Consider the following 22262-nt stretch of genomic DNA (forward strand, 5'->3'; position numbering starts at 1 on the left):
TCAAGTCATTTTGTACTTAGTGAAAAATGTGTTCGTTTGTGAATGCATCCAATTTCTGTAACTTCATCATTTTCATTCATTTTTATTCATTTCTATCTATTAGGTTCTACATTCAATTCATTTTTGGTTTTAACAAGCTAATGGAGGGACCAATTAGACATATATAATCAGGGCTTAAATATTTTGTAATTAAGTTTCAACTTTTTGTCGATTAATTATAAACTTATTAGTCACAAAGTTAATCCAGTACAGTATTGCTGCTGAGTTCTCCCTAATTATATACCATTACAAGAACTACTTAATAAGTGCTCATCCAATGACCTTATCATAAGTGTGTTACCATAATAGGATATCATTAATCTCTTTGGGATAAATCTATTTTACCAATATGATCCTATTTTATCTCATGATAACCATTATATCTTCATTAATTAAAAGTCAATTACTATCAAATAGTAATCAAGTCATTTATCACAAAGAAAAATGACTCATGACTACGTTTACTTTTTATCTATCATGTAACACCGATGATAGAATGTAACAGCCCGTTTTCAGTAAAATCGAAACAATGGTTTGGAGACCACAAATCTTATTTTGGAAGAAAAATTACTTTTATATTATTTTATGGTCTATATTATGATAGTAATGTCGTATAAAAATTTCGTAAAGAAATTTTACCGATTACATGTTTAATTTGATAAAGGACCAAATTGCACAAGGTGCAAAAGTTGAGTTCTAATAGCTAAAAGGATTAAATAGCTATGGAATTCAAAACTTGAGGTTCTTATATGGTAAATAGACCATTTAAAAATGGTTAATGGTTAAGGATGATGATTCATCCATGGAAAATAAAATAAAGAAAAGGATGAAATTGGAAAGTGAAAAAATAAAAGATGATAATTAATTAAATAATGAAAATATCATCTTTTTCATCATCTTTTCCAAATTATTTTCATGGAAACCCTATCTAAGAGAAAGTAGCTCAAGCAAACTTACTTTGATCAATTAGATTTGGATGGACCAAATTTGGAGTTAGAACGAGGAAAAGAGAAAATGTCAGATTAGTAGATTTTACGTACATGAACATTTGTCGATGTAAGTTCGTGTAACTAAATTTTGTATATTTATATGCTTTAATTGAATGTTGTGTATGTGAATTAAATAAATGTCATATACATGAAATTGGTTACATATTCGATAAAGCCCGATAAATATTAAATCTCATTTGAATAATGAAATTCGATGGATACAGGATTTCCCAATTGGTTGTGGTCTTGCATATGTTGCGAACACACCATAGCTCTTACAAGCATTCTGTTATAAGACCTCTCGAGCTTCTTATTACATGGTTCCTACGAGCATCCTGATCGGTAGTGATCCTGCATGTGTTGTGGACTACCGCAGATCTTTGTGAGCGTCTTGTTATATGATTGATTGTGATCCTGCACATATTGCAGACATAAACGCAGCTCTTTGTGAGCGTCTTGTTTTATGATCGGTTGTGATCTTGCATATGTTGCAGACACAAACGCAGCTCTTTGTGAGCGTCCTAATATAGTTCGCTTTAACTTTTCGATATATGGCTATCCGGAGCTCCCGATTAATGGCTCTTCGTGAGCTTCTCGTTTAAAGGCTCTTTGTGAGCTTCTTGATTAAAAGTTATTTGTGAACTTCCTGATTATGACTCTTTTAAACTTCTTGTTATATAACCCAGATAAGCTTCCTGATAGGCTCTTTGTGAGTTTCCCGATTGATGGCTATTTGTGAGCTTCCTGTTATATGGCTCAAGAGAGAATTTCCCGATTATGTGTTTTAATGAACACTCCCGAATATAAATTGACGGATTGCTAATTTGTACATTTTGAGTGTACTACTTGGGTACCATCAATATTTCAAATAAAATTCAACGAGTAAAATCCTAACATGAGAAAATATGAACACGAAATGAATTATTACACGTATCTACTTGAACATGAAAATGATAATACATGATATATGGAAATATGAGATAATGCTGTATGAACATGGAATTTATTTGATAAATATGTTCACCTATGATTATATATTTGTATACCTCTATTGTATTACCCGTGTAACCATCGACATTTTCAATTGATTTAATGGGCAAAGTTTCAACATGAAATAGTCTGAACTTGAGATGAATTATTATGAACATGTACTTGAAATACAAGGATATGATTTGTATATGTTATATGAATACATGATGTGGAAAGTATATGTACATGGAAATTTAATTATTGTTGAGCCCATACATGTTTCTTGATATTTATATGAAATATATGATTAACAAGGGTGATGAGGATATGTGTTAGGGCTCGTGATCAAGTTGATTGAATGTGCCTTGTATGTTTATATTGAATTTAAATGAGTGGTAAGTTAATTACCATGTTATATGAACTTACTAAGCATTTCATGCTTACTTTGTTTTATTTTCCCCTATTCTATAGTAATTCGGAGGCTCGTTGGATTGGAAGCTTGGCGGAGGTCACTCACACTATCCATCAGCCCATTTCGATATATATATGGTAAATCAATTATGGTTATAATGGCATGTACAGGTTAATTGGCCAATATCGGCATATAAATGCTTTAATTGTAACTAGCCATTGGAATGGCTTGTGATGGATATGTTTGGTATGTGTTTGACATTGGTTAATTGATAGAAATTATATTGGCATATTGATGATTGAATTAAATTAGCATATTTGATAAGATATGCATATATGTGAACTTGGTAATTTAAGTAGGTGTGTATACTTGATTATATGAGGTATTATATCATGTATAAGACTTGATATTGAGTTGGGTTAAATAACCTATAATAGCTTGTGAATGTGTTAAAGTGTTGGTGTAGGAGAATGACAAAATGGAGTGAGAAATATGGCTTGGAAAATAGCCTATTTTCGTCCATACAAGTAGAGACATGGGCGTGTGTCTCAGCCGTGTGTGACACACGACCTAGCACGTGGGCATGTGACATGGCCGTATATCCCCTACATCTTTAAAATTTTAAAATAGAATGCCTAAGTATTTACACACGGCCTGACCACACTGGTGTATGACCCCTGCACCTAGGAAAAATTTTGAGATTTTACGAAAAATTCTCTAAGTACCCAGTTTAGTCCTAGCTCGTTTCTAATGCATGTTTTGGACCTCAAGGGTTTATATAAGGGACTTTTTGTTTGATTTCTAATATGAATACTATATAAAATGAAATATCTGTTTACTTGATCTGTATATTTCGATAATACTTCGTAACCCTGTTTTAGCGACGGATACGGGTTAGGGGTGTTACATATCATTTACCATTTAATTAGGCTATGAATTCCACTATTGTAGAATCAAGCTACACATTGCAGAAGTCATATACTAAATGCACCAGCTTTCGATTCCTTATTTATATAAATTTAGGTTTTTACTTACATGAAAGTATATGAGTCATGCATACACAATCCATCACACACTCAGGATTAATGCATGCCACACTATAAATGTCAGAAGTGAATAAATCTATAAATGAGTCTAGGATCTATTCTACTTAGGTCCTATCTGATGTATTATCAGTTCAGTTTGTCAAATTTATGTCTTTATCTACTAGGAGTCAGAAGCGAATAAAATTTTCAAGTCAAGTTAACGAATCCTATTATTTATACTCAATGTTATGTTTACATAGACCAATTATTTAACTAGTAGATAATATAATTTACTTAATAATTACATGTAAAGAATTATTCTAGGCGTGCAAAGTAACTATACATAACGTTGCAAGACGATCATTGTGGCCATAATTCGAGTCAACTGCATAAACTATTACACTACACACATAATTATAGTTACATAGTGCATAATTATACATCAAGAACTATCTGCATAATTATACATCAAGAATTATCCTATATACAAGATAACAAAATGATATACAAAAAGTATGATATAAGAATTCAGGAAGGAAAGGAAGTGTACAGGCAAAGTAAGGCTGATAGGTTAATGATTTTGATTTTTAACTTTTGAAAAGGTAAACATTTATTAAAACGACATAGTTTTACTTTTTTTATTCAAATTTTCGGATAACTTGAATTATGTAATTCATATTTGAGTTATACAAAAAAAATAATTTTTATTTGAGTTGGTCCGAATAACTCGATTAACTAAAATTATTTAATTCAAAATTTAAAATTTTATTATATTTTTAAATCGAATCAAATTTTACTTACTCTTAATATATGAATCAACTCGATGTCTCATACAATTTTATTATTATAAAAATTTTCTTATTAGGGCATATAGATTTTATCTTATCTAATCTTAGTGTCTGAGTTGTCATGGTTGTCTACTTTAACTTTCCCAATCTAAATCAAATTGGTAGACAGAAAAACAAAGGCGGTGCAAAATGCAAATCCAATGCAAGGCTTCTCTCTCCCGGCCAAAAGGATTTCCGTATTTGTCAAATTTCTTCGTCAATAATCTCTCTCATGGTGGATGTGTGGACCCTACTTTACCTCCAACCAGCGGCGCCATTAGTCTTTACTTGGTTTCAAAGTTCACCCACCCCCCTTTTCTCTCTCTTTCTATCTCAATCATCCCCCATCCCCTCATTTATATTATTTATTATTCTCCCCTATGAACTACTTCAACCTTCCAAAACCCTTATCGTCTTTCTCTCTCAAATCTCAGCCCCCATCTTTCTTGCTCCTTCCCATATCCCCTTGTTCTTTTTCTTCAATTTTAAAAAACAAACAACTTCAATTTTTATTTTTATTTTATTACGAAATTCTACTTATTGAAAAAATTATTTGTTTTTTTATTATCTTTATACGCAAATATATATAAAAATCCATTTACAAACATGAAAGGTGAATATTTAGAATCCAAAAATCAGAACCCCAATAACATGTTCTCAAAGCTCCACCACCACCAGCACCACCCTCATCAACATCAACATCAACCCCAACACCAAACTCACCCTTTTTCTCATCACTTCCAACTCTCTCGTGATTCTCAGACTCCCGACTCTGATGACACTACCCATACCCCTCCCAAAGATCTTACCACCAACCACAGCCCTTCTCTCCCCAGTGGTGGTGGCAACGGCGGTGCTTCTCGTGGTGGTGCCAACAGTGGCGACGGTGCTAGCATCGAAATCGTTCGTAGACCCAGAGGTCGTCCTCCGGGCTCGAAGAATAAGCCGAAGCCGCCTGTCATCATCACTCACGAGCCCGACCCTGCGATGAGTCCTTACATTCTCGAAATCCCCGGAGGGAACGACATCGTCGAAGCTATCTCCCGGTTCTCTCGTCGCAAGAACATTGGAATCTGCGTGCTCACGGGATCTGGGACCGTTTCTAACGTGACGCTCCGTCAACCTTCTTCAGCAACTCCGGGAGCTATCTTAACTTTCCAAGGCAGATTCGACATCTTGTCCCTCTCCGCCACGTTCCTATCCCAAACGACGTCGTGTCATGTGCCCAACACGTTCTCCATCTCTTTGGCTGGTCCTCAAGGCCAGATCTTTGGTGGGTTCGTAGCTGGCTCGTTGGTAGCAGCGGGCAACGTGTTTATAGTGGCTGCTACGTTCAACAACCCTTCGTACCATCGGTTACCCGTTGAAGAAGAAGCGAGAAACGCGGTGTCGTCTGGTGGTGCCGGTGGACAGTCCCCACCTTTATCCGGTGGCGGCGGGGATAGTAGTCACGGCGGTGGGGCAGATTCTTGTGGGGTTTCGATGTACAACAGTCACATGGGTGGTTCAGATGTCATTTGGGCTCCAACAGCTAGACCACCACGACCGCCTTACTAATGACTTACAAGTTTTTTTAGCTTTTTCAGCTTTCTATTTTAAAAAAAAATTTCATCTCTGAAAGCACTGTGAATTAATGGAGGTTTAGAATTTTTTTCACCCCTTTTATGAGTTATGTAGTTTCCTGTACTTTCGTTCCATCAAATGATCCTTAATTATGTTTGTTTAATTTTAATTATTGCATTGCTAATTGATCAATTATTCTTTCTTTCACTTGGGAAAAAAAAATCCAGCTTCTAAGAAACTGAAGAAGTAAAGACAGGATCTTTGCTTTTCGATTCAACTAAAGGCAAATGTAGAAAATCTTGATATAATATCTATCGTACGTCAAAAACGGAAAAACCCAACTTTTTAATCTCGTTAAAACTCGAAAGGTTTTTGTTTTTAATGTGTGTTGGTTTGAATGAGTTATTACATGTTAGATATGTGTTGTTTTTAATGGATAAAAAGGGAGAAGCTTAGCTTTGAAGTTTCAAATTTTATCATGCAAATGTCTGAAAGGAGCAGAGAAGCAGCGCTGGGAAAAAGATAATGCTGATCATATATCTGATTCATCAGCTTCTTCATATAGATAAAAGCGTATGGCAGAAGAAAACATGGCTAGGGTTATGCCTGCCAGTTAAAAATATATGGGAGTCTGCTTTTATCCAATGCCATCTCGAAAGCTCTTTAAGTCTTATTCCACTTTAGTAAATTATAAATTTTTTATTTCCTTTCGTTCTATTTATATCAGATGATATATTATAGGTGTACTTTGATTTGTCTTTTTCTAATTTGTATATCTTTTTTTTTTTTTATGGGAAAAAAGAAGACAATGATGAAAGCAAAGATTAGGGGTTGGGGTTGGAAAGTAAATAAATAAATAAGTTTGATTGTGGAGCAGCTGCTGCTGCCTACTGGGCAACTGCTTTATTCACCCAAATGAGTTAAATGACAAGTGTGTTTGGCTCTGAAGGGTCATATTCCATGGAGATAAGACATTCATTGCCTGATCCTGTCATCTTTTTATTTATATATATATATTCTCTCTTCAACCCGAAAATCTAAATTATATTTATATTCTTTTTGAAATTCATATCATTTACGTTGAATAAGACTCAAAATAAGCTATTAACATTCTCAATTTATTTATTTGTCATTTTCAGCCTAAACTACGTTAAATTTAGATTACAAAACCGATAAGTATATTAAAAATTTATTTATTATATTCTGTTTAATATTTCCATAACTTGTTTTGTTATTATAATTACTTTTTTTTATCTCTATTTTAAGTTGTTTGAGGTTGTCTTAATAATGTTATTTCTAAAGTTTAAACTTATATTCTATTTTTAAATTTATAATATATTTTACTATTATACTCAATTTTTTCAATTATAATTTGCCCTTTTAATTGAATTTTCCTTGAAAAGAATTTTGGCATTAATAATAAGATTTATATTAAACTCACTGATAGTGAAATTTTATATATTTTAATTAATTAAATAATGATATAAAATGACTTGTTGTTTACCTCTTAATAGAGCACCTATGATAATTACCTACGATCAAATAATGATATATAAAATGATTTAAAATAAATACTCATCATTTTCTCTACTTCCAAAAGGGTGAATATTCGGTTAAATCGAGTTGAATTAAGTGAAAATTCGACTTAATAAATTTGATGAGTCGATGATTTTTATTTTAACATCTTAAATTGATTTGAATTTTTTCAAATTAAATCGAGTGAATCAAAATTCAAGTAAAATTTAAAAATAAACAGGTTAAATTGAAGTATTGTTGGTAGTATGACTAAATTCCTAGCTAGAGCACGTAAATTTGAAAGTATATATATATATATATATATATATATATATATATATATATATATATATATATATGTGTGTGTGTGTGTGAAGTCTTTCAAAGCAAAATAAGATAAAAACAATATAATTTAATATGATAAACTTAATTTGATAATGTACTTGTTTAAGGCCTTAATTATCAACTTCAATTTTTAAAATTAATTTTATGTAAATTTTAAGATTTGTTAAGAATTTTGTATATTTATATATTTTTTCACAAAATTTGGATATTTTATTATTATTTTTTAAATTTTTTAAAAGAGGTTTGCTCATTTTCAAAATTAATAAGGACTCAAGGAATATTTGCATCAATTTATTACTTAAGTTATTAAAATTGTAAAATTCAACTTAACTTAAATTAAAAAATAAAATTACTTCCTCGAATCAATTAAAATTTAGAATAACTTAAATAATCCATCTAATCAATTTAAAATTGAAAAATATTTTTCAAATCGAATAAATTGTTAGTGACCTCGACCGTTAATTTACGCATTCAATTTATCTTGTAAACCCTAAAATATATAAGAAGAAATGTTAGACATTATCAAAATAATATTTTAAAAATCATAAATTTCACATCTTAAACAACTTTACTATATGATTTAAAATTTTAAATCATATTTATTATTTATATTCGAGGTTTATAGCTATCTTCCTTAGTGATATTATTTTCAAATTTTTAACTCTAGTATCTTATTATGATTATAATGTGTTTTAGTATCTTGCACCCAACATTTATCGATTATTTTAAAAGAGATTTTATTATATGAATAATTATCTTAAATAAAATTCTTTAATAACAATTTATTATAATTTTTTTCTTTAACATAAACTTTTCTTTAAAAGTTTAAATTTTTTCAATTTAAATATTACTCCCGACTCGAATAGGACTATACTTAAATCATAGAACAAATAAAGATAGCAATAATTCTTGAAGGTTAACTCTAATTCCAACCTATGACTCTCTTCCCACAACTTAATTAGCAAATATAATACTAACAAAACAAAAAAGGATTAGAAGGAGGACAGATAAATCCATATTTCTATTTTTTTTTTTAGAAGTTAAAAAGGGTAGCTTTCGGGCCCCTCAGCCAAATGAATATTTATTTTTATTTTTGGTAGAACACCAATCTTCTAGAGCGGTCTAATTCGCGTCTCATTAAGTTTGGTGTGAGACAAGTTGTGTATTTTAACATAAAAAAAATATTCAAGATGACTGAAATTAAAAAATATTTATCCAAACACCATAACATGCCCCATACTTGATGGTAAATATGATCCGAATTTAGTATTTGTAAGATAGTGAAAATTTGAGAGAGGGGTGATTAATATCAACTACAAAATCTACATAGATTTTGTAGCCGTATACAGATATTGTTAGAGGGGGTAGTGTGGGTGGTACACAGCAGATATATGGTGTACTTTTTATCAAACACCTAATAGTTGACGAAATTATTAATTAGGGGAGATGGATACAAATTAAATAATTACCTACCTTATCTCTCTCTTTGTTTCTTTATGCACCCGAGTTTGGAGGTACATCATCTTAATTTACTCCATCAGGGATTTGTAGCTCAACTATTCAATTTCGAGTTTTTACATTACATAATTATATCATGTGGGTTTTAATTCTGATTATTTTTTATTTTTGTTCCTTTGTATTCTGCAATAATTTAATTATATTTTCTAATTGTTTGGGACTTAAATATATTTTTATTTTTATTTATACAATGTTCTTTCTTCCAAATTAAAATTAGGATAAATTGTGTTATATACATTTCTATATGTTTTTATATTATTTTTCAATATAAATTTAATTTTTAATATTTTTACTTTTATTAATTTTATTTTTATTTTTAAGTTAAAGTTGACAATTAACCTTTTAAAAAATCTAATCATTTTCTTAACCAAAATGTTGACTAAAATATTAATTTTAAATAGTTTACGTGTATTTCATGATAACATGACATGACATTATTTGTCTTATTACCAATAGTAAAAAATCATAAAAAATATGAAATACACACGATTTGTTATATAGGTCATCATGTTTAAAAATTTAACATTTTATTAGTATTTTCGTTAAAAAAATAACAATTCAACTCTCTTTTAAAGCTTGGTAATTAAATTTGATTATTTTTAAAATGATGAAAAATAAAATTTAACTAAAAAAATCAAATTGACAAAAAATATAAAACTAAATTTATCGTTAAAATGTATGATATTATATAATCTTTCAAAACTTTCTTGGCGTCTTTGTTTGTTGTGTTAATTTATTATTGAAAAATTGATTCTTTCTTTTCTTGTTCTTGAAGAAAATAGTTAATGAAAAATGGGTATAGAGACTATCACTACAGTAGTTGGGGGATTCAACTCATAATAATTCTTCTTCTTCTTCTTCTTTTGACTTAAAAAAACAAACAGAAATGGAAATGGAAATGGAATGTGTTTTGTATTAATGGAGGAAGTTCCAAGGAATGGGATTGTATCAGTTAACTTGCCTTATCTTGCTGTTGCTGACATAGCCCACTATAATCCGTAAAAATGGTAATACAATTGTTTAAATTTGTATTTGATGCATACATTGCAATGAAAATCATGAATAAGTTAAAAAAGTGAATATAAATATTATATTATTTTAACATGTGACATTCGGTATGAATCTTATGTTTTTTTAATACAAGTAAAAGCTATATTTATAGCGGATGTCTTACTTTAATTGACGTGGTTTAGCTGCTTAAGCATTATGGGTAAGCTTAAAATTGATATTGTTAAGCAAATTATATATATTGGCCTCCAACAAGTTCGCCTCCTATTTCGTGCACTAACTTTTTAATCAAATTAAAGGAAATAATAATAATCAAACATGAAATGGAATGTGGTAATGGGAATGTCTTGGGAATTTCATATTTTCATTACCAAGTGGGGAGACCAGTGTGGCCAATGCCATGAGGGTAAAGTCGTGTTTTATTTTATTTGTTTCCAAGTTGGCTGGCAAATGAGAAAAACTAAGAGCCAACCAATCTGTGAATGAAAACCCACAATCTCTTCATACCATGGCGCCACTTTCTTTGACCATTTCTCCCCACTCCATACTCTTACTTATCATTACCACACGACCATCTTCATTTTCTTGCCCTACGGTACTTTCATTTTCCTTACATAAATTTATTTATTTTTTACTCAATGCATTTAACTTTCATCATTTTACGTGGTTGTTCAGATTTGACTTAATTTCCCTTCTGTCGGGGGTCTTTATTGTGTAATAAGATTTGCAAAATCCAGATTTGTCTTGCTGGTTTTTTTTTTTTTTGTTTTTTTTAGTTTAACAACAAATTAATACGCCGTTTATTCTGTTTAGAATACATTGCTTCATTTTGGATGCCAATACCATCAAAAATCAAGGGACAAATTGATATCACAAGGAAAACATTTGGGGACACCAAATTCACTTTAAAATGACTACTAAAATTCTGAAACTTGAAAACCTTTTTCTTTTTTTCCCTTTATACCTTAAATCTTACACGCCCCAAACATAACAATTACATAAAATAATTAAAGACTAGCATGAACCCAAAAAGGACGCTCAAATCAGCTGCTTTGCCTAAGGTTCTAAGCTTGTTTGACGGCAAGATCAAGACAGGCATCTACAATTGCCTTTCAGCCGAAAAGAAGACATTTGAACAGACATAAAATGGATGACAAAGATATATATCTTTTACACAAGATTTCCATCCTTTGCCCCGACATTCTCCGAAACATAAGGGGATTCAAAGAGGCTAGTGGGTGCAGAATAACTTTTTTTTTCTTTCCGGGGAAAAAAAAAGGCCATATGAAAACGATGTAAAGAAAGCAATGCAAAGTGGAATGCATGGAGTACTATTATGTGAACATGAAAACAGGGCATGGATGTGGAAGAGGGGCGATGAAGATTTGTTTGTGAAATTTGGTGATTTTGATTTGTTTGTGAAATTTGGTGATTTTCCTTAGGGTCCCATGTTACCTTCGACTTGTTAGGAGATTTTCACTGAAGAAGGACATATACTTGATCGAATGCATGCATGCGATTGGCAGTGGACTTCTCGATGGTAGAATTTTAGTAGCTTTCATTGTCGGCCAGAATAAGCTAATCACAAAACCCACCACTTGCTCCGCCTTGTTTCTGGTGTTTCTTAATCATTAAGACGTCCAACACTGGCATGCAGCAAGCCAAGCTAGCACACAGGAAAAAGAAAAACCACTTCGTAGCAGATCGATGACAACGAACCTAGAGCATTTGGGACGCTACTGGACTTAAAAACAAACTTGGAAAGTCAAACCTGCGTTCTTTGTTTTTCTATTCAGAACGTAATTTCAACGACATTACATTAGGTCTTGATTTCAATGTTTTCTTTTTTGTATTTGTGAAATTAAGATGATATGGATAATTTTTTTGAATTTCTTCCAAAGTTTTATTAATATAAATATAGTATAATTACGAATATAAGATATACAAAAATATATGTACAATCAATTATAATATATAGATCAATCAATACGGATAAAAAATAAAATAAAAATTGAATTAATTTAAAAAAGTCCATATAAAACTCACACAAAATATATACACGTGATAAAGAAAAACTCCTACATCACAACAGCAAAGAATGATTATGTCTAATATAAGTTTTGGTTTCAAATTCCCACTTCCCTTTTTCTTTCAACTTTGTCCTCGGCACATAAAATTTGACTTTAACAACGTATAGATGACCATGTTTCGATAACTTCGGACACGAGTTTTTCTTTGGCATATAGCTTGACAAATGAATCTGAAATGTATACTTTTCGATAATCGTCAAAACTCATTACGTCTCTCAAGTGTTGTTGGCATATTATGAATTACTAGGGAAAGTTCTTGCAAGTATTGATTAGCCTTTTCCAAAGCGAAGTTGTAATGCGACAAAACGCGCACAGTTGGTCTTCATCTCTCGATACACCTTCTCGTGTTTTCCACAAAACAAAGCCGACAACTATAGATCGATGTTAATTCAAATTTGTTTAAGTAGATTTGATGTCCGGCTTAATCTTCCACCGCAATGAAATTACGTTGCTATCACTTTATCTAGTAATTAGATTTAAATATAATTATTTGTAAATAAATATATATGGTATTTATAATCATTGTAATTAGTAATTTATATTGAATCGAGTGTAATTAAAACATATTATTTGTTTCAATTAAATATTTAAATTTGAGTTTTATCATGTATAATTATGATTTGTGGATTTTCGTTTTACTCTGTGTGTATGCTATATACATGTGAGTTTTGTCTGATTCTTCGTATGTTGTGCGTTTTATACTAATTTGATTCTACATTATAATATATATTTATACTTGCATTGTACTTACGAATGTACTATATTTATAATAGTAAAACTCTCTGACAAAATTCTTTCCTTCAATTCTTATGAAAGAGTGAAAATTAGAGAAATCAAGCAAGATAATAATATTTTTATTTTTTATTTTTAAGATTTAATTACACTTAATCCATCAAATCCGATAAAAAAATTAAAATTTTGAGAAAAGTATGTGATTACTATTCTAACTAGTATTTGATGCAAAATTATATAAACTAAAAATCATAATGGATCTGTTTTTAATTCAAAATTGTATTTGTTGATTATTTTAACCATTGTAGAGAGTGAAAACCTTAACCTATTGTTAGGTCTAACAGCTTTTGGGTTTATTGCTTTTATGCATGATATACAAAGAAAGATATCTTGAATAAGGGTATGCATTTGTTGCTTTATGCGTGATATTTAAAGATAAATTTCTAGAAATAAAAAGTTATTGAGTTATCAATAAAATATTAGTTTCATCTTTGATTTTAAAAGGGTAATAAAGTTGATTGAATTTTAATTCGATTGGTATGAGTATTGTTGTCAATGTAGGAAAACATGCGTTCAAGTGTGCTGAAGCGCATAAATTATGGGAGCTCTGTGTCCAAAAATACAGATATGACTAAAATATATAATGAAATTGTTAAAAAAATATTTATACAATGAAAATCAAGATAAAGTAGAAAAAAAGGTCCTTTTTCTTTACAAACCCATGTAGAATAATTATTTGTTCATGACTTGAAGTAAAAGAAATAAAATCTTTTTAGTGGTTTCATTAAATATGAATCTATCTATTTTCTGTTTGCTGTGATTTTTTTATCATAAACTTTAAACTAATTGAATAATTTTTAAAAGATAAGAAATACTTTATTTTGTTGACCGTGTAAAAAAAAAGTAAAACGATCTTAGATTTAACTGAAATTCAAAGTATTTGTAAATATCTATTTGTTCTCATTATACTATACAAATATCTTGCCATAAATCAGATAGATGGTATTCACACTACTAATAAACTTCAGTTAAAATTCCTTTTATGAATTTAAATGTTTAGTCATAATATTTAGGGTAAATTATACCAACAGTCACCCAATTTTGAGGTAGCTGACAAAGCAATCACCTAGGTTTCATTTCAGTCACTCAACTTTTAAAAAGTTACAAAACAATCACTAATGTTATAAAAAAGTGACAAATCAGTCACTGATTAACAGTTTCCGTTAGGGTGTTAATGGGACCGCTGACGTGGCATGTTTCCCATTAGGGTATAAAGGAATAAACACTATGAACGACTTTGTGAAGGTGGCCTCTCAGATTCAAGCCTTTGGCAGAAGCTGCACTGGGATCTGAACCACTGATGGTAGCCTCGTGGAATGCACCCAAACCAGGATCTCTCTCAACTTGGCTTAGTGAAAATGATAATAAATGGTCTCTTTCATAAGTATGGAATTAAGATAACATAGGGTTTTCAGGCTCTTGAAAGTTCCAGCCACTTGAAGTACCTGATGGAATGAAATAGAAGCCACCCATATGGTCAGATGAAGAGGCCATTGGTCCAACATGACCATGACTATGACTTCTATGGCTCCCCAGCCTTAGGGAGCCAGAAACAATAGGTGTCCGTAATGCTGGCAAGGTGCTAGGGTGGTGGTGTTGATAGTATGCCTGGAGAGCTTGAACTCTATCACGAGCCCGGACATTGCTATCAGGGTAAGGAGGGATAAATGAGGAAGCAACCGCACTTGTTGTTCTAGTACCAGAACTGTGGAAATGTAGCATTTGAAATTATCAGCAGAGAAATAACAAAACCATTCTGTTTGATGTCTATATCCGTAGATAATGTAACCCTCTAACTAAATGTTTCTATATTTTGGAACGATATTTTTGTCTAACAAACGAAGAAACATTCCAAAAAATCAAGCTATATGTTTTCTTAAATGAAAAAATTCCATTACTTTGGGCTATACCTGTGGCCAGCAACAAATGGATGCATAAAAGTTCCCGGTCTTGGCATATTTGAACTATTCCTGGCAAACCTTTGACTGACAGGTGGAATTGAAGGTTGACCGGAACCACCAATTCAACAATTAGATGTAGAGAATAGAGGGGAATGGTGCTTCTAACTTTGATAATGGAGATTCATTGTAGGAAAAACATAAGATGGAGGTATCTCACTAGGCATAGATGGACCATTCCAGTGACCGTTGAAGCTAGAACTATAGTAAGCTATATATTGGCATGGATGAGTAGTAAAAGAAGAATGTTCAGCAAAGATAAGGCTGGTAGGGCTGTTAAATTAAGTGTAACCGACCAGTTGAACGATTTTTTAACACTAAGGACGTCGTCACATGCCATGTCACTTTGCCGTGACGTCTATGACAAAAAACGGCAAAAATGACTGTTTTGTAACTTTTCGAAAGTTGAGTGACTGAAATGAAACCTAGGTGACTGTTTTATCAGCTACTCCAAAGTTGAGTGACTGTTGATGTAATTTACCCTAATATTTATTTTTACCCTTATGCATTTAAACGGAAACTTATTCACATATTCAGTTTTTTTCTCTTTTTCTTAAATTCAAAATTTCTTTTTTACTTTTATTGGTACGGATTATTAAAAGGGAAGAGGAAAGGGTGGATGAGAATGCTGGTTCACTTAATTTAAGCAAAGAGACAATAGAAATAAGAGTAGAAGAGAAGAAGAGGGAGAGCTTGTTGGGTTCATTTTGTGTAGAAGAGGAAGAAGAAGATCCTTTGGTACCGTAGCTTATATAGTAAGCCATCCTTTGTTCTGCAGTGCCACATGGCCGTCTATATGATGTACAATCCGGTTATATGGGTTGGTTAGGTGTCAATGCCATTACAAGTTTAGTTGTTATGATTGTGTGTACTGCGCGATCCTACCCTGACTCGTCTTTGATGTCATATAAATTTGTTATGCTTAAGTGATCCCAGTAAAGAATGTTTCACGAGGGGTGTGTTATGAACCGTTTGCAGACCGATCCACTAAGAGTTTGCAAAAGGCCATCTGCAAACCATTCGGCAATTTACCACGTGTCTTGCTTTGCTAGGGGTATAACAACTTTTATAATATTAGTTAGCATTAATTCGTGTTGGGAATATTTAATTAAATTTATTTAAAAATATCCTACGTATTTAAGTTTTATAAAATAAAAATAAAAAGAAATTTATAAAGCTTTTCATATGAATGGATTATTGCTCTCATCCTTGAACATAATTTAGCTTTTTATAATATTTGAGAAACCCAATCCACACGCACAAAATCATAAGAGACAAATGTTAGCATGTTTAAAGATATTGACTCACTTCGTATAATGATAATTAAGAAGATTTAAAGTTGAAAAAGATGTTTTTGTTTGTCTTAATTATAGGATCTAACAACTCCTATTGACTTTAAAAATTTATCAACATAATCATCTTTGCATGTTATGCCATAGCTTCAAGAATACACCAATCTCTTCTCTTTTTTACTTTTATATTTGGACTGAACTCAACGTAAAAAGAAAAAAAGAGATTTACCTTTAATTTAGGGATGGAGGGCGGAGAATCCTATAAACCTCACAATTGCTTCGTGTTTGATAAATTGTTTGAAATTTTTATCGCATTGATTTATTAAATGTGTTTTATAATTATATTAATTTCGTATTAAATATATATTTTAAAATCGAATAAGAGAAGTAATTATTTATCACTTTTATATTTCTAAAACTTATATTTGAAAAAGGTTAAAATATCACATAAATTCTTGTACTTTTCATAAATTTAGAATTTAGTCCATGTACTTTTATTTACAAGAATTTAGTCTCTTCATTTTTAGATTCGAAATTTAGATCCAATTATTAACTGTGTTTTTTTTTTGTTAAATTTATTGATGACATTTTAAAATAAAATTAAATAAAAACATTAGGTAGCCATGTAACAAAAAAATGACGTTGTAATAAAATTAAATTTAACAAAATAATTTTAATAGTGTTAATAATTGAATCAATTTTGAACTTTGTAAAGTTAGACTAAATTCCTAAAATAAAAGTATAAGGATTAAATTCTAAAATTATAAATAGTACAAGGGCTTATGACATATTTTAACCTTAAATATATATTTTTGTTTCACTTAAATCTAAAGTTTCCTCCAAAAAACACCTTAAAGTTAAATCCCTGTAATTTGATTAAAGAGGAGTAGCTCAAGGGTGACAATTTTAGTAGATTGAGCTTCCTCGTCCGGATGCTCTGGATTTTCTTACCTCAGGACTCTTTGTACGAATCTCAACTTCACAATAAATTATTCATTCTTAGCGATCTTTTGATTAAGGATATGCTACTGCTTCTTGAAATGATGTTCTTGCTGAGAAAACTACTCTTCCAGGCGTCGTGGTTTCTCTTAGATCTTTGAGTCATGAGGCTGGGGGCCTGATGCCTGCTAAAGGAAACCCTAGTTTAACGAAAATGGGATGCTACTATGAGACAAGTTACAACTTCTTGTAAGTAAAGAGTTATGTAATTAAAAGGTCTGGGAGGGGTTTCACTAGGTTATGATTGAGGTGTTACAGTTGCAAAGGGATCAGAGTGGCTAGAGGAACAGTTCTTGTTGGTGCAGCAAGAGTGGTAAAGTTGGAGGCTAGAGGACCTTTCAAGGCCTTTACCAGTTGTTTCAAGGTGAGAAAAAGAACGCATGCATACCATAGCTGAGCTCTAGTAGAAAAGGAGTCATAAGGAGAGGTTTGTGTAGAGTTCAAGCCAGTAGAAACACCTAAGATAGGTGGTATGGAGGTGTTGAGTGGAATGAAAGAGTTAACTTGGTTAACTGGGTCGCTAATCTGGTTGACTTGATCAGTCAGTGTGCCACTTTGAGATTGAAAAGCCATATTTTCCATGCTCACCGTAACAATTGTTGATACAATGATCAATAATGAGAGAGTACAAGAGAGAAGAGAACAGTTTTTGAGAAGGCTGGTTCACTCAGCCAGGGCGGAGAGTTAAAGGTTAGAAAGAATGGAGGAAGAGAGAGTTTGAAGGCTGAGGGTTAAAGAAGTAAAAAGAGAGAATAGGCTCTATATAGTTAAAGAGTCGATCCTTTTTTATCGTTCTTGAGGGTATTTATAGGTAAGGATACCATGTAATATGGTGTTAAAGTGTTAGGCTTGTCATTTATCTATCATTATAAAGCGCCTGGGAAGGATGTCTTCGATGGGGTAAGGATGTTTGTGACAGAATAAATCTTGTTATTCATTTTGACTCTGATGGGATAAAGCAATTGAGCCCACGTGATGTTTAGTGACCAAACGACTTCATGTTCCCAATGAAGACCCGGTCGTCCGTTGCCCGGGTGCTAGTCTTCTTGGGAGGATGATTTCTCAAGTTGTAACAGTCTGATTTTTCAGTGGTGTCAGAAACAATAGTTTCGAGGCCACCAAATTCGACAAGTAAGTTTGTAAATATTATATAATAATATTTACGAGTCAAATATGGTTTTAAAACGGTTTTTGATTTGGTAATTTATGTTATAAAACGATTTACTAGGTTCAAATGGTAAGACCCTAAGGTCAAGTGGTTTTAGAAAGTGAGGTATCAAGATCTCATTTCTATAAACCGAGTCGTAAATATTTTTATAAATATTTACAGAGTGTCATTAAGGTGGTATTAAATTTTTTTTGAAAAATTTTAACGTTTCGATAGTTAATTAATTAAAAATAACTAAATTGAAAATTGTGTAAAACTTGCTAATTATAGCAATTAGGTGATCAAATTGTGTAATTATTAATTGAGGAATGAATTAAGTGATAATTAAGCCCTAAATAATATAGTGAGACAGCAAATTGATGGATAAGGACAAAATAATTAAATTATAATGGCAAACTTGTAATTTAGTTGAAATTAAAACAAAATTAAGTAAGAAGAAAAAGGTTTTCTTCTTCATTTTCTTCTTTTGTCATTGCCGAAACACCAGAGAAATAGATTGGAGAATCAGTTGAGCATAGGAGCTTCCATATAAGTTCAATTCTTACCTGTTTCTTGTAATTTTTATGTTTTTAAGATCGTTGCAACTAGGTCCAACTAACCCGTACATTCGTTTCTGATTCCGTTAAAAATTTTGGAAGTTTTCATTGATAAATATTAGATTTTTTTGATGGATAACATGGTTTTGGAGCTTTGGTTGTGTTGTGTGATGATTTTGTAAAGTGATTTTTGTTAAATATTAATTTTAGGATTAACTGTGAAAATGTCAAAATGTTAGGGTTTGATAGTAAATTTTAGGTTTATTAGGGGCTGTATGAGGGGCTAGAATATTTGGATAGATTATTGATTTGAGAAAATTAGTTAATTTGATAGATTAACTAATGAAGGAATTAAATTGCAAAAATTGTAAAAGTTTAGGGTAATTGCATAAATTCAAAAAATAAATTGGTATTAATTTTAAAATGGATTGAAATGAAATATATGCTAATAAATGAGTAATTTTATATTTTATATCAAGATTTCGTAGATACTCGTGGAAAACGAAAAATAGCAGAATAGTCTCTGAATTTCTGTAATTACTACAATTCAGTCCAGATAAGTTCGTACAGTTAAAATTTAACAATTGTATAAATTGATGAATGATATTATGCATATATTATATTATTGGAAATGAATTATAATATTGAATTGGATATTCGGTTTGAATTAAACGCATGATTTGAGTACATTCGTGATTTGGTATATGACGGGGGTTTGGAGTGAAAATGGTATTGGAGGGAGATATCAACATTTTACCCAAGTAAACCGAAGTTCAAAATTTATTGCGAACTCTCGTGTTTTACTTTCTGTTTGGCGTGATTGGGTGGATCAATTCTTATGAGCTTCTGTTCAGCTTTTGAGCTTCTGTTGGCGTATTCAGAAGGACCAACTCTTTTAAGCTTTTGTTGACTATGTACTCTTATCCGTAAGTCGTTCTTTGAATGGAAAAATCTCGGTAATGTGATATATTTAATGAATTTGAAAGACATGTTATTTATTTTTGTATTGATTTGAATACGAATGTATTTATCGATTGAAGTTGTGAATGACAGGGAGTTTTCATGGATGATATTTTTTATTATTATTTAATTTATTATAGTTAGTTCGGTAAGATTTTTGTTTATCTCGTCGAACTTACTAAGTTTCATTAAGTTTACTTGTGTTGTTTAATGTCATTATAGATTTTCGGAAGGTTGGTCGATCGAATCGGCACTCAAGTCACACTATCTAGTTTATCTCGGTAGTTTTTGAAATGTTAAATTCGGATTATATGGCATGTATAGGCTCTTGTGCTATTTTGGTTAATGTTTGGCTTATGTAAATGTTATGAATGATATCTTGTGCAAATAACCAATTTGTAAAGGGTACGAGAATGAGGTATAGTTGTTATGCTAGTATGTGTGGCTTACATATATTTGATTTGTTGTGGTTGTGGTAACTTTGTTAAGTATTTTAATTTGGTATTGCTTGAATGAGTTGATGAATTGAATTAATATGTATTTGAGATTAAATTGTATATAATTGTTGTAACAATGAGGGTACATTGGTTAGGCACATATTAGGTTAGTTTTGATGTGTTTTTTACCCGATTAATGTCATTTTGACTTTATATTTTTATTAGTATTTGAGTTTCTTAAGGTCCAAGTTAGTATTTGAGTTTCTTAAGGTCCAAGCAATTTGGTTATGTTTGTATTAATGTATGATTTGATTGATTTACTATTCTATTGTCCTGTAATACTCCGTAGCCCTGTTCCAGCGACAAATACGGGTTAAAGGTGTTACACAAGTGACCTCTCGGCTTGCCGGTGGCAGGTTTACTGTTCAGGTGTCCTCTAGGCTTGCCACGTGTCCTAACACAAGTGGGGTTATAACACCATTGGTTGCCATCTAACCACATTGGTTTGTCGACCGGTCAGTGATAAGGTTGTTGGTCATGCAACCTCGTTTGCTTAGGGTTTTTTCTAATATGTTTGTCTAGTCTTGATAGCTACTTGCTATGCTATGTGGCTTGGTTCTTTAATTCATATACAATCAATCCTTTCTATAGCACCCACCATTTATAACAACATTTTGTTATAACAATTACGTTTGGTGTTGAACCAATTTTTATATTTTATTTTTACCTTCTATAACAAATTTTCATCTATAATATAATAATAAAGTACTAGGTGCACTATTTACTAAATTAGTTCTTTATAAGAATTTATTGTCTCAAAGTTTAGTAAAATTGATTCCATTCCTAAGTGAAATGGAAATAATAAATCTTAGTTAAGATGTTACTTCAATAAAATGTTTAAATTCTATATAAAAAGATTAATAATATTTTATTAAATGAAAATAATATTTAATAAATAAGATTTAATTTGTAAATTTTATTAAAGATTCACTCTAAATCTCACTTATTATTATTATTATTACTATTATTACTATTATTATACTTTTCTCTTTTTTTCTCCAAGTAACTTGCTACTTGTTTTTTGTTTTGCTCAGCGACGGTGCCAGCCTCCTGGTTGGCTCGCTTGCCCTTTTCTCCCTCCCACCAACTTTTTTTTTTCTCTTCATTCACTTCATGTGTTTCTTTTTAGTTTGCAGATCTATTTTGTGGGTATATCTTCACAAGTTATAACAGATAGAGAACGGTTTTTGTCGTCGCTAAAACTCCACTAATCATCAGCAATTTCTCTTGAAAAGTGGATGGCTCTTTTCGGCTTCTTAACCTGTTTCTGTTTTGAGATTATTTTATAATAATAAATAATTTCACGAGTTGATTTGAACCCGTGTTATCTTTAAGTTTTTTTATGTTTTTATTTTGTTTTCCATTTTTTAATAAGTCTTCACTTTTAGAAGTTTTTGTCTTCTCTTGTAACATGTCTTTTAGTTTTACTTATATATGTAGTCTTGTTTTTGCAAGTGATTTTAGGAATGGTTTTGTCGTCCTCCTCTCCAATTTGGTGGATGCTTGATTCTTTTTTTGATTTTTACCCACCTCTTTGGATCATCCGAGGCTAATTTCCTTATCGTATCAAGTGCTTGCAATTACTCCAGATATGTTGTGCTTGAGTTGTGATAGAGTCAATTGTCAACGTATCATAATGTTTTATTGATGCTAAGGTTGAAGCATTTGTTGTATTGATAGAGCTTGCCCTTCATTACCTACGATGAGTGTTTGTAATTTTTTTTTATGAAATATATGGTCTCGTTTATAGAATAAATTAA

General features: G+C 31.2%; 1 protein-coding gene and 1 pseudogene across 1 annotated transcript; one reads left to right on the forward strand and one right to left on the reverse strand.

The window, feature by feature from the left end:
• Positions 1–4414: 4414 nt before the first annotated feature.
• On the forward strand, positions 4415–5987 carry LOC108450189 (AT-hook motif nuclear-localized protein 17-like). Its single transcript, XM_017747703.2, has one exon. The coding sequence runs from the start codon at positions 4868–4870 to the stop codon at positions 5816–5818; it is 951 nt and encodes a 316-aa protein (XP_017603192.1). The 5' UTR covers positions 4415–4867; the 3' UTR covers positions 5819–5987.
• Positions 5988–14317: 8330 nt separating this feature from the next.
• LOC108450964 (uncharacterized) lies at positions 14318–17914 on the reverse strand (annotated as a pseudogene).
• Positions 17915–22262: the final 4348 nt, after the last annotated feature.

This window comes from Gossypium arboreum, chromosome 5 (assembly GCF_025698485.1).
Source record: "Gossypium arboreum isolate Shixiya-1 chromosome 5, ASM2569848v2, whole genome shotgun sequence".
Taxonomy (NCBI): domain Eukaryota; kingdom Viridiplantae; phylum Streptophyta; class Magnoliopsida; order Malvales; family Malvaceae; genus Gossypium; species Gossypium arboreum.